General features: G+C 43.7%; 1 protein-coding gene across 1 annotated transcript; it reads right to left on the reverse strand.

The window, feature by feature from the left end:
• Nucleotides 1-1,843: 1,843 nt before the first annotated feature.
• LOC148139379 (putative G protein-coupled receptor 139) lies at nt 1,844-3,271 on the reverse strand. The gene is made up of 2 exons (XM_087980861.1): nt 3,265-3,271; nt 1,844-2,754 (listed from the first exon to the last, which is right to left on the reverse strand). Exons 1-2 carry the CDS (start codon nt 3,269-3,271, stop codon nt 1,844-1,846), a joined length of 918 nt encoding a protein of 305 aa, XP_087836987.1.
• Nucleotides 3,272-14,062: the final 10,791 nt, after the last annotated feature.

Below are 14,062 nucleotides of genomic sequence, written 5' to 3' on the forward strand. Positions count from 1 at the left end.
TTATCACAGACTGTTCATCCAACGACTCAGAAAATGTTCTGGGAACCTGAATCCAAATTTCACCAAGGAGATTTCCCAACACTAAAAATCTGGAATTAAGTGGCCCGGTGGCTCAGTGGCTCGCCATGCTGCCTTACAGCGGCAGGGACCCGGGTTCGATTCCCACCTCGGGTGACTGCCTGTGTGGAGTTTGCACATTCTCCCCGTGTCTGCGTGGGTTTCCTCCAGCTGCTCCGGTCCCCTCCCACAGTCCAAAGGTGTGCAGGATAGGTGAATTGGCCACGCTAAATTGTCCCATAGTTTTCAGGGATATATAGGTTCGGTGCATCAGTCAGGGGTAAATATAGGATATAGTGGAATGGGTCTGGGTGGGTTTCTCTTCGGAGGGTCACTGTGAAGTTGTTGGGCCCAAGGACTGTAAGATTCTATGTAATGCGTAACCTTGGGGGCATCATGGTGGCTCAGTGGTTAGCACTGCTGCCTCATAGCACCCAGGTTTGATTCTAGCCTCAGGCCACTGTCTATCTGGAGTTTACACATTCTCTGCTCCAGTTTCCTCCCACAATCCAAAAGACGTGCAGGTCAGGTGAATTGGCCATGATCAATTGCCCATAGTGTTAGGTGCATACCCGACAGGGGAATGGGTCTGGGTGGGTTACTCTTTGGTGGGTCATTGTGGACTTGTTGGGCTGAAGGGTCTGTTTCTGCACTGTAGGGAACCGAATCAAGTATCTCAAAAGGAAGATTTTACAGATATAGAACAGTATAGTGGGGTTATGTTCAATGTGACATGAACCCAAGATCAGAGTTGAGGTTTTCTGCATGGTTACAGGACTTAGCTATCAGTTTCTGCTTGGCAATTCTGTGTTGTTGTTTATCTCGAAGGCTGCGCTGGAGAACACATACCTGAAGATCAGAGGCTGAATATTCTTTAGCTCTGAAGGAGGGAGCAAACATTCCTGTCTGGGACATTGTTGCACGGTGTCCATTCATCAGTTGCCATAGTGTCTGCCTGGTCTCACCAATGCAATCAAAAGAAACATTCCTTGGTTTTTGGCAGATACAAAAAGCTCTCGTTCACTCATCTCCTTCAGAGCAGGGAGAACGGCCATCGCTGTGCAGTCTGACCCTACATGTGGCTCCAGACCCACAGGAATGTGCCTCACTCTGAACTACTCCCAGGAAAGTTAGGGATGGGTCATAACTGCTGGTCTAACCAATCCCAGTGATATCCCTTGAATGAATGAACACAGTTGTGAATGAATGACAGAACCAACAGATGGAGAGAATGAGAAAGGAATGGAAGTAAAAAGAGAGATGTGGACAAATTATGAATGTTTGAGGGGAGAAATAGCTTCCATGAATTGTCGCATGTTGAACGTATCATATTAAGCATTAAATGATTTGTTTCCTGGTGAATATTTTGAGTGTGCTTGATTGTAATTCATCTGACATTTGTAAAGGGAATCAAGGAAGATCAAGACACAACATTCATAACATGCATTTTTCTTCAGGTTGTGTCTACACGAATTAGGATGGCAAATTTGTGAAAGGATAGAAGTCAAACAAAGACACAATGCCCACAAGATGTATTTTTCTTCACTTTTATTTCTTTCCCCCTGCGTACTCTCTCAGACATGGACAGAAGCATCCCCAATGTTTTGTGAAGGAGAGAAAAGGAGGTTAGGGAAGTTTTCCACGTCCCATGGCTCAAGTAGACAATTTCGCCTCTTCATCTCTTTACGTGGAGAAAAACAGGGGAATTCAGTTGAGAGGTGAAGATTGGAGAGAGCTCAGAGATGGGCACAAACTGTGTGGGGTGCTTCAGTCTCAGTCACTTTCCTTACTTTGATGTAGGGATACATTCACGGATGAGAGTGAAGGGATATTTCAGAGCCCTCTTCAGCTCCTCTCTGAATTTACTCTGGGTCAGGGCATAAAGGGCAGTGTTTGTACAGGAGCTCAGGTAGAAGAGTACAGTCCCAGATATGTCAGCGATCATAACAGGATGGTCATAACTCGGGTAAAAATGGTTGTTGGTAATCTTCATCAGTAAGAAAACACTGACCTTGGGCATCCACAACAATATAAAACTGCCCGAGACAACAAACAGCAGGATGATGGATTTCCGCCTGTTGACCATCTCTGCATCTCCTCTCTGGTCCCTGTTACTGGGAGCTCGAAGACCCCTGCGTGCCCGGTTTGCCAAGATGATGTGCCTGACGGTCAGAGCATTGAACAGCAGGATCAGGAGGTAGGGGATCAATGGGTTCAGCAACTGGTGGAACCAGAAAAATGCCACCCATCCTGGCAAGGTATAGAACTCTGGTCTGATGCCACAGCCCCAGGGTACACCACCCCATGTGCCCAAAGATTGGTATTTGTAGTAAAATGGAATGTTCCTCAAAATGCTCACAGAACAAACAATGGTCACCACCATGGCTGCTGTTCTGGCAGAGCAATATCTGGCTTTCAGATTGTGGCAACAAATGGCCACAAAGCGGTCAATAGTGAAAGCGATGGTCAACCAGACGGAGCAGTCAATAGCAGCATAGCCCATGATGACGTTAAACTTGCACATTCCTGTGTAAAACAGGAAGGAAACTGGGAAATATTTGAAACCAAGAGTTTTGAGTATTACATTGAATACAATGACCAGGAGATCCGCTGTTGCCATGGAAATCAGGTAGATAGATATACCTTTGGTGATGCCACAGTTTCCACGAGAGAGGATCACAATTGTCAATAAATTTGCTGGAAGACAGATTGAAACATTATTCCAGGTGTGTGATTGTCAACATTCCCCTTGTTTTGGACCAGGCCAGACCCACTGAAAACATTTAGACAAGGTAGCCTATACCCTATCTTTTTCTCATTTTAAATGGAGATGTAAAGTGAATATTCCAGGTGTGATGCAGCTGGTCAAACCACTCGGCTTAAAATAAAACAGAATTTATTTAAAAACTACCATTGAAACCTGAACAAAAGAAAGCAGAATTTAGAATATGTTAACTATTGGAAAACCTAACAACCTGGCACACAATAGAACTAATTAACTGTTCCAATCTAGTAACATCCCATAAACACACCCCTTGGCACAAAGGGAAATTTAAACACAGATTCTTTCAGGCAGGAGGGAACAGCATCCAGAAAGATATTTCAGAGAACGGCAGAGGTATCCTTTACTAAAGCTTCTAACCTTTCATGTGACTGCTACAGTTACAAAATGAGAAAAAACCTGAACTGGGAGAACTAGCCTCTCACCTTCCATTGTTAAACTTAACTCTTCGGCACCTCTGCCTTTCCAGTCTCTCTGCAAAAAATCCAAGCACAGAAGTGGAATGGTGGGTTAGTAAGTTTGCCAATGACACAAAAGTTGATGGTGTTATAGATAGTGTCGAGGGCTGTTGCAATGTACAATGTAGAACTGGGCAGAGAAGTGGCAGATGGAGTTCAACCTGGATAAATGCAAAGTGCTTCATTTTCGAACGTTGAATTTGAATGCTGAACACAGAGTTCTCGGGAGGATTCTCGGGAGTGTGGAAGAACAGTAGGCTCTTGTGGTCCACATACATAGATCTCTGAAAGTTGCAACCCAAGTTGATAGGATTGTTAAGGAGGCTTATGGTGTATTGGCTTTCATTAACAGGGGGATTGAGTTTAAGAGCTGGGAGGTTATGCTACAGCTCTATAAAGCCCTTGTTAGACTTTGTTAGACTTGGAATATCGTATTCACTTCTGGTTGCATCATTATTGGAAGCATGTAGAGGCTTTAGAAAGAGTGCAGAGGAGGTTTACCAGAATGCTGCCTGGATTGGAGGGCTTGTCTTATAAAGTGAGGTTGATTTCGCTCGGGCTTTTCACACTGGAGAGAAGAAAGAAGAGGTGACTTGGTAGAGGTGTACAGGTAATGAGAGGTATAGATAGAATAGATAGCCAGAGACTTTTTCCCAGGGCAGGAATAGCTGTCACAACGGCTCATATTTTTAGGTGATTGGAGGAAGGTAATATGGTGATGTCAGAGGTAGGTTCGTTATGCAGAGAGTGGTGGGTGTGTGGAATGCACTGCAAAATTTGCTGGTAGAGTCAGAGACATTTGGGACATTTAAGCAACTGCTGGACAAGCACATGGATGGCAGTGAATTGAGGGGTGTATATGTTAGGTTGACCTCAGATTAAGATAAATGCTCAGAACAACATCGCAGGGTGAAGGGACTATACTGTGCTGGACCGTTCTAGGTTCTATGTTGCATGTTCTCAAACCTTTTTAGAATGACAGCATTGTCACAACTGCCATTGTCAGCACTGACATCAAGAACAGGAACGTCTTTACAACAACAACAACTGAGACGTTTTCAAATTTACAATGACCAGGCGCCTGAAAAGACTTTACCACCTACAGTGCATGTGTGAAAAATGATAAATTTTGGAATTAAGGAAAAGCATAACCAAGATTGACCAAGTTCCCACAAACAGAATTATAGACTGTACTCGTTGTTTCTGTACGTGATGCTGATTGAAGTAACCAAGGATCACTGATGCCTTTGAATGTTTAATATCCGAGAAAGCAATCCGAAGTAGCTTGATGCTGCATGTGGAATCAGCATCTCAGACTGATGAGGACATGATCAGTACTGCTCGGCAGGATACGGTTTAGAAATGTGCTGAAATTCTGGAGTTTGCTCTGAACACAGAATCTTGAAATTTAAACTATGTAACCCATCAAGCTAAAACACCTGGACTAGGTTGATAACGCTAAACTGACTGGGAGCTATAAATCCTCAATACCCAATTCGGTTAGCTAGTTGCAAAATAGAACATAGAAAAGTAGAACACAGTCCAGGCTCTTCCTCCCTCAATGTTGTGCCAATCTTTTATCCTACTCTAAGGTCAAACTCTAAGATCATTTTACTATCATCCATGTGCCTGTCCAAGTGCTGCTTAAATGTCCTTAAAGTGTCTGACTCTACTGTTACCGTTGGCAGTGCATTCCACACAAGCACCGCTCTCTGTGTAATGATCCTGCCTCTGACACCTCCCCTAAACCTTCTTCCAACTACCTTAAAATTATGCCCCCTTGTGATAGCCATTGCTGCCCTGGGAACACACCTCTGGTTACCCACTCTATCCATGTCTCTCATCATCTTGTACACCTCTATCAAGTCACCTCTCATCCTTCTTTGTGCCAATGAGAAAAGCTTCAGCATAAACTCGATGCTCTTAAAGTCAATCCTCCTGTAATGAAAGTCAACACACCATATGCCATCTTAACAACCCTATCAACTTGGGTGGCAAGTTTGAGGGATCTATGGGCATGGACACCAAGATCCCTCCATTCCTCCACACTGCCAAGAATCTTGTCTTTAATCCTTATTCTGCATTCAAATTTTATCTTCCACAGAGAACTTTTCCCACTTTTCCAGATTGAACTTCATCTGCCACTTATCAGCCCAGCTCTGCATCCTGCCAATGTCCCGTTGCAACCTACAATAGCCCTCCACACTATCCACAACTCCACCAACCTTCTCATCAGTGGCAAACTTACTAACCTACCCTTCCACTTCCTTATAAAAATCACAAAGAGCAGGACACTGTCGGGAATCTAATCTAATCAAACCGATCCCTGTGGGACACCACTGGTCACCGAGCTCCAGGCTGAATACATTCCATCTACTACCACGCTCTCTCTTCAATGGGCCAGCCACTTCTGTATCCAGGCAGACAGATTTCCCTGCATTCCCTGCATTCTTACTTTCTGAATGAGGAGAAAGGAGATGGTGAAGATCAGAGTCGAAGAGTGTGATGCTAGAAAAGCACAGCCGGTTGGGCAGTTATGATCACTCCTGATGAACGGTTTATGCCCGTAACTTCGATTCTCCTGCTCCTCAGATGCTGCCTGACTGGTGATTTTCCAGCACCACCCTCTGCGACTACTTTCTGAATGAGCCTATTGTGGGGAACTTTATCAAATGCCTTGTTAAAATCCATATGCGCCACATCCACTGCTCTACCTTTATCAATGTGTTTCATCACTTCCTCAAAGAATTCAATAAGGTTTATGAGGCGTGTTCTGCCCCTGTCAAAATTCCCACATTTCAAGTGGTTCCACAGAGCAGTCTCATTTGTAAAGCAAGATAAACATGCACAGAATGAATAACCACAGATACTAGTCAACATAATCATGATTGAGAATGGAAAGAAGGTGCAATCAATTCTGAGAAATCCCTGTGATGTGTTGGAATGACAGCAATCTCCTCCTTTTAGTAACTTCTCAGGGAGAAAATTCAAATCAAAGCAATGTCACTGCTCCAAGATACAACCTATTTCCAATCCTTGCCTTTTCTCCAGCTGTGCACACTCTCTGTCCTCTGGTTAATCTAAGTTCTCCCACTTCCCTTCTGATTTATATTAGCAAGGAATGATGATGGATATTGGAACATTGGACCTGAATATGATTAGCCCTTTCTCTTACTGGACAACATAAATAAGGACATGGGCTGTCCGTGGTGAATAGCCCATTATATTTTTTTTCCCCACAGCACTCTTTGCATGAAACATAAGTCATTCAGAACAAAATGGACATTGCAAAGTAAATGAAAGTAGGTCTCTCACTTCAATCTCCTTTCTGATTGAGTGGTGTGCTTAAAATTATTAACAAAATGGAATTAGGTTCTTGCTCTACAAAATTGAAATGTAGATTCTGAATTAATGGTGATTGATGGGATTGTGCAAAGATCCAATATTGTTGCTCTGCTAACCATGAGTTCCCTCAGTGGAAGAGAGAGTATCGAGCAGCGAAAAGACATCAGGCATTAACCAATAAAACTGCATGTTAATTGTAAAAGATTTCCTTACCCAGAGAAGATATAGAGCGTAAAATTCATTGTATAACAGGACACTGAGATTTTTTTTATTCACTAAGGGATGAGGGTATTGTTGATTGGTCCAGTGATAATTGCCAATGAATTGCCCATGAGAAGGTGGGGGTGAGCTGTAATTCTTGATTTTCTGTACTCCGTGTGTTGTATGTAGACCCACAATGCTGTTAGTGAGGGAATTCCAGGATATTGAGCAAGGGGCACTGAAGGTACAGCGATAGGTTTCCAAGTCAGGATGGGGAGTGGCTTGTCGGGGAACTTATAGGGGGTGGGGTTCTCATGTATCTGTTGCCCTCGTCCTTCTAGATGGATGTGTCCATGTCTTTTGAAAGTGCTGTCGAAGGAGCCTTGGGGATATTTCTGTGGTGCATCTTGTGGATGGTACACACTGGTGTTACCATAGTCCTGCACATTCTTCCACTCCAGAATGAAAACCAAATTCCGTGTGGGTTGCCCAGATTGAACTCCTCTCTCCCATTCCCTTCAGCAGTACATTCCAGTCTCTAACCACTCACTACCATGAAACACTGTTCCTTCAAAGCTCATTTGTTCATGTCCATTGTATTCTATCTAACAATCCATTCCAGTCTGCAGGTTGGCCAGTTAGCTTTATATCATTGACAGCATCACATGTAGGACTTACCACAAAGGCTAATTCTTTCTGTCAGAATTGGATTCCATTGTTCATTCCTACAATGTTATAAATTACACAAGTGTTCACCATTCCATGGGATTGCATAGGATGATGGAATAATAAAGATTGCGTGAGATTGTTGGATATTATCCCTCTCTCTATCACCATTCCCTCAACTTTACTGTTTGACCTGTGAGTTTAATGTTTTCACATTCTTACCCCATACTCTTCATAAAATTGCCAGCAGTCATCTCTCTCCGGCACCTGCTCAGTCAGTGAATCCAACTGACAACAACTCACAGCTGGAAGTGGAAATCTCATTCCACCTCTGGTCCGCGTAAGAACTGTGTAGAATTGGTTCCCTCTGCTTCCAACTTTCCTGTCACTGGAAACATTTCACTTAGTTGCTCTCACAACACCATTTATCAGATGAAGCAGCTGTGTAAAATCTTCCCAGCTCGTTTCTGATCCATGGAGGAGGTGCAATTCTCTGAAGGCTCTGCATGGATCTGAGGTTATCAAATTTCCATTTTTAAAAAGTGTTCACAGTAACCTCCTTCCATTTAGCACCTTCTCAGGGACAGAATTCAAATCAAAGCATTGTCACTGCCCCAAGATACAACCCATTTCCAAACCTTGCCCTTTTTACAGCTGTGAACACTCTCTGTCTTCTGGTTAATCAAAGTTCTGCTACAGGAATCATCATTTCCCTTAGACTTGTTCTCGTAATTTTAATCATTTCCACCATTGAAAACTGCAGAGAACTACAACGCCAAAGAGCTTGGGGAGACTTGTACATCAAACACAGAAAGCTGGCAGACAGGGGCAGCAGATCATCAGGAAGGTCAATGGAATTTGTCCCTGACTTCCAGGGGGTTGGAGTATAAGAGTAGGGAATTCTTACTGCAACTGAACAAGGTTCTGGGGAGACAACATCTGGAGAAATGTGAGAAGATTTGGTCCCATTATTTATCATTTCATTACAGGCAGTTCAGAAAGGTACTGTAGCAAGAATCCTGGAGGATTTGTCTTGTGGGCAAAGATTACACAGGTTAAGACTGTAGTCACTGAAGTTAAGAAGACTGGGAGGTGACATCATTGAAAAAAATGAGGATTCTTAAGGGGCTGGACAGGGTCAATGCTAAGATTATGTTTCCCTCATGGGAGACTCTAGGACAAGAGTGCACAGTCTCAGAATATAGGAGCTGAAATTTAACACTAAAATGAGGAGGGATGTCTTCCCTCAGTGGGTTGTGAGTCTTTCAAAATCTTTGCCATTGATAGCTGTGGGATATAAAAAATCTTTTGTATATTTTAGGCTGCCTTACGAGATTCTTGATCAGTCGTGGAATCAAGGCTAACAGGGGAAGAGCAGGATGTGAGGAATCTAGGATCATCCAAGATCCGATTTATTGGTGAAGCAGGCTCCTGGGGTAATTTCTTCAGGTTTTGGGGTTTATTCTGCCCATACTCTCTATCCCGCCATCCCTGCATCCCCCATCATTTTCACTTCCAAGGACACTGGGCAACCTCTTCCCTCTCTTCATACAACTGAAGATTTTCATTCCTGGTAACATTCCAGTAAAATGGCACTGCAGCGTCCCCAAGGTCACTCCTTCAATCAGTCCATCCACATCCCACTTCCAATGTAATCCATCAAATATCTCACCATAAAACACAGACAGAACTATAAACACCACATTCAGTAACGGGGAAGATCTCCTCACCTGGAACACAGACAATTGCAAAGCAATGGAAGAAAGCGAATAAGACCTGCAGAATTATTGGTCCTTGCATTGTTAATGTTGGGTGATCTCATTCATTAACTCTCGCGCAGGGCTTGGAGTCTGAACTGAGCTCCTGAGATAAGAATCAACACTCACTTATACATGATCGTAAATACCGTGTGGGATGTCTCATGTTAGTTCAAATCTATTCAGCACTCTCCTCAACCCCATCCCCATTACATAGTACAGTTCCACAACACTGGTTTATTCCATGTGGAGATGCAAAAGGATTGTAAACAGCCATCCCTAAGGAATGTTCCTTAAAAAATATACTTGTGGTTGTTTTCCAAACCCTTTTCTGACAGCATTCATTATTATTATTTTTTGTTCATCTCCTACTTTCTTTCAGTTTTGTTTCACATCAGTTACTCAATATATTATTGTCCATGGAGGGCTCACACCCTGGAATTAAGGGACAGCAACAGACTGCTGCCCTTTAACTTCTCAAGAGGATGTTTTCAACGGTGCATTGTGGATTAAGGAGCTCAGAAATAGTACTTGCAATTGAAATGATCTTAAAATAAAGAGAAACATTTTATTTCTCAGATTTTAAAATGAACATGAAATACCTTTCTAATCAATGTCAAAATGTAGCAATCTTCCACAGAATAAAACAATAAAGCAATCACATGGATTTCAACCGAGCCCATTGCTGCTCCATCAATTGGAGTCCAACTCAACCCATCTCCATCCAACTGAGTCCATTGGAACTCAACTGAGCTCAGCTCATGCAGCTTTCACACACCTGAACTCACTCTGTGCGAGATCAACGCAACACCCAGATGCAATGATTCCAATTCCAAAGGAACCCAATATCATGGCACATTCATCAACAGTTGTGTACTTGTTCATATCACTGAGTTGCTAAGATTGTTCCAGTCGAGTTAATATACACACTGGATAGATCTGCTAGTGATTTTGTGTTTTACTCTTTGAAGCATGGATTCAGTGTTCTGCATAATGGCAAATGATGGATCGGCTCATCAAATTATCATTAATAAAGAAAGTACTTTGTTGCAGTTATTGCCTTGCACTTATCAGGATATAGGGCAAGAATGCAAATTCAAGTGGAAAACCACCATTGATACTGTATGGTTCGGTGTTCAGGTACCGACTGGGAATGTTAATGTAATGAACACGGAACAGTTATGAAGGAAGTGATGAGGTAAACGAGCAGGATATTTAAAGTTAGACACAAAAATTCAGTTTTCTACTGATGTAGCACCTGAATTTTTGACTCATCGTGCGGTCTAATGATTAGATTAGATTACATTACATTATATTACAGTGTGGAAACAGGCCCTTCGGCCCAACAAGTCCACACCGACCCGCCGAAGCGAAACCCACCCATACCCCTACATTTACCCCTTACCTAACACTACGGGCAATTTAGTATGACCAATTCACCTGGCCCTGCACATCTTTGGACTGTGGGAGGAAACCGGAGCACCCGGAGGAAACCCACGCAGACACGGGGAGAACGTGCAAACTCCACACAGTCAGTCGCCTGAGGCGGGAATTGAACCCGGGTCTCTGGCGCTGTGAGGCAGCAGTGCTAACCACTGTGCCACCGTGCCACCCACTAATGGTATAAATGCCTTGTGTTACAGAAAGGTCGGTTCTGGTAGTTCCGACAGAACGAGAGCTTCAATGTTGCACCAAGAAAGCAGATACATCTGACTGTGTGTGACAATCAGGGTAAGGAAGCAGAGAAACATTCAAGATGGTCAGAGCAGTGCCAGCCTTTCTCAATGGGTATTTGGAATGGAAAGGGAACCCAGTTAGGCTTCAGTCTGATAAACCCATGGTTACACTTGATCTGTGTAAGTTCATCACTGTGTGATGGACCGCTCCTCAGGAAGACGGTACTAGCCTTTGGAGGATGTACAGTGTGGATTCAGCTGAATGACAGGAGGAGGTAAAGGATGGGATTATGTGTGTGGAAAGGGGGAAACAGGAACAGGAGTGTGGGTGGAGCATGGAATCTTAACATTTGAGCCAAGTGTACTGAAGGGCTAACATCATAAAATACATCAATCAGGCAGAGTGGGGATTCGGAAACCCTACCCCCAATCACGAACCATGCTGGGAATGAATTGCATCATGCATTGTTAGCACGGGCACAATTCTCCTGTACAAACAGACAAAGGGTGAATGAGGAAAATTGAGCAGCACCATCTGACTGAATGACATGCCACACCAGTGGGCTTCAGAATTCACCCTTTCTGGGTCTCTGAAAGTGGGGTTCAATTGTCCCTATCAACAGGGGGTTTTCAGGGAGAGCAGAGGAGAGGTGAGGGAGAGCTGTCAGCTGCTCAGTTATCTTGGTTTAGTTCCCTGCACAGAAAGGACAGATGGAGAGAGAGAGAGAGAGAGATAGGAGCACACTCTATGCAGTCTGTCGCCCATCCTCAGGGATGATGAACAATAAATGCTGTCCCAGATAGTGATACCCATATCCTGTGACTGAGTAAAACATAAAAGTAGGTGGGTAGGGTGGCAGAGTTGGAGGAACAAGTCTGCAAAGGCCAGAAGTGGCCAAGAACATTACAGCATCGTGAGGCTGGAAGAAATTGCAGCGAGAGGCAGAAATGAAGGGGCTGAAGAAATTAGGAGATTGGGCAGTAACATTTTTGATTCTATGGGGCAGTCATCATCTCTACAGCACAGCACATCGCGTCTACACTGGTCAAAACAACCAGCTAACTATTCTAATGCCATTTTCTAGCACTTGCTCGATATCCTGGAACATCTCGCCATTGTAAGTGCACATCTAAATACTTCTTCAATGTTAGAAGGGTCTCTGCCTCTCCCACCCTCACAGGTAGTTAGTTCCACTTTCCCACTTCTATGTGAGAGCATTTCCCTCACATCCCATCTGAACAACCTGCCCCCATCTCAAATCTATCTCCCTGGTTATCCATGCCTCCAATCAATGGGGAAAGCCTCTTCCTGTCTCTTATGTCTGTGTCCCTCATACAGTTACACATCTTAATCATATCTCCTCTCAGTCACCTCTGCTCCAAGGAAAGAAACCCACTCTGTCCAATTTCTCCACAGAACTGAAACTCTGTCCAGCCCAGACAACACGCTGGTAAATCTCCCTCTGTACCCTCTCCAGTGTAAACACACCCCTCCTATCATGTGGATGCCAGAACTGCACACAATACTCTCGCTGTGGTCTAACTGAAGTGCACTGGAAATCCAGCCCCACTATTCACCAAGTTCCCAAGAACGTGAACATTTGATGAAAGCACCACATTGCCCAATTGTGCACAAATATCCAATTCCCTGTATTCTCCACACACTTGGCTGCACTGACCTGCCCAGGAAACAAACAAGAGATTGTCAATGTGCTGAGCTCTCCTGAACACACAACAACTGGTGCTGATTAAAAACCAATCAAATGGTGTCTTGCCCTGAACATACCCTCTCCCTCACACACAAGCACAAACGTACACAGATTCGTGCACGCACACACTTTCTGTCTTACGCAGACAGATGCACACACACATACACAGACACGCACATGCTCAGTCTCTCTCACACACACGCACACAGAAACACACAGACTCTCTCACACACACAAAAGGTTTTTGAGACACTCTCTTGCTGCCCCAAAAGACAACAATGTATATAAAATTGTCAATATGCTCCACTAATCATTTTAACACTGAGCAGAATTTACTACAGTTTTCTTGTTTATAGAGCAACGTTTTGCCCCATTTTTGGTCCACAGACAATAAGAAAAGTAAAAGTGTCTTTACATGCCTCCACCCTAAAGTGAGATGAAGCATATTTCCCAAGATGCATTGCTTCACCAAGTGTCTGACACACAGACAACAGAAAGCAAAACCTCCCTCCATTGGCACTGAATCATCCCTGTTGTCTTTGTAGTCTTTTATCACCTTCCTTTAAGTTGTTAACTTAATTAATTGGTTTCACATTCTAGACAATTCATCTACTTTCACATTATCTTGCACAATGAAGGGAGAGCCCCTAACTGCCATCTTTGTGAAACAGATAACAGAAGTTGATTATTGATGAGGTCACTTTCCAGGAATTGGTTCCAGCAAGTCTGGAAAAGACCTTATCTCAGGCAGAGTGCAGGTGTTGAATGGTAACTGGGATATCATGGAGGAGACAGTCAGTCTGTCAGGGCGTGGTCACACGTTGGGTTGGGTTTGGACTGTGTTTCTGTTAATCTGGCTATTGGCGCTGTTGGGCAAAGATTTGAAATCTTCCTGCCTAACTTCCTTAATCAGCTCTTTTGAACTCAGAGAACAGAAAACAAAGTTATAAATATGACTGTCTTTATCTGAGTGAACTGTAAAGGAGAGTCTGATCCACATCTTCAAAAAGTCAAGCAAGAAACCATCATCCATGCCCATGAACCATCCTGTGAACCACTGAAATAATCTGGCCAGTTTTCTCACATTCTTTAATGTATCCCTGAACAGTGTTAATTTGTCTGGGTAAAAACAATGACTGCAGATGCTGGAATCCAGATTCTGGAGCAATGGTGCTGGAAGAGCACAGCAATTCAAGCAGCATCGAGGAGTTTCAGCAAAATCGACGTTTCGGGCAAAAGCCCTTCATCAGGAATAAAGGCAGAGAGCCTGAAGCGTGGAGAGATAAGCTAGGGGAGGGTGGGGGTGGGGAGAGAGTCGCATAGAGTACAATGGGTGAGTGGAGGAGGAGATGAAGGTGATAGGTCAGGGAGGAGAGGATGGAGTGGATAGGTGGAAAAGGAAGTAGGCAGG

The sequence above is a fragment of the Chiloscyllium plagiosum genome, unplaced genomic scaffold (genome assembly GCF_037043375.1).
Source record: "Chiloscyllium plagiosum isolate Xiang-an unplaced genomic scaffold, Cpla_swu_hap1 HiC_scaffold_38, whole genome shotgun sequence".
NCBI classification, from domain to species: Eukaryota; Metazoa; Chordata; class Chondrichthyes; order Orectolobiformes; family Hemiscylliidae; genus Chiloscyllium; species Chiloscyllium plagiosum.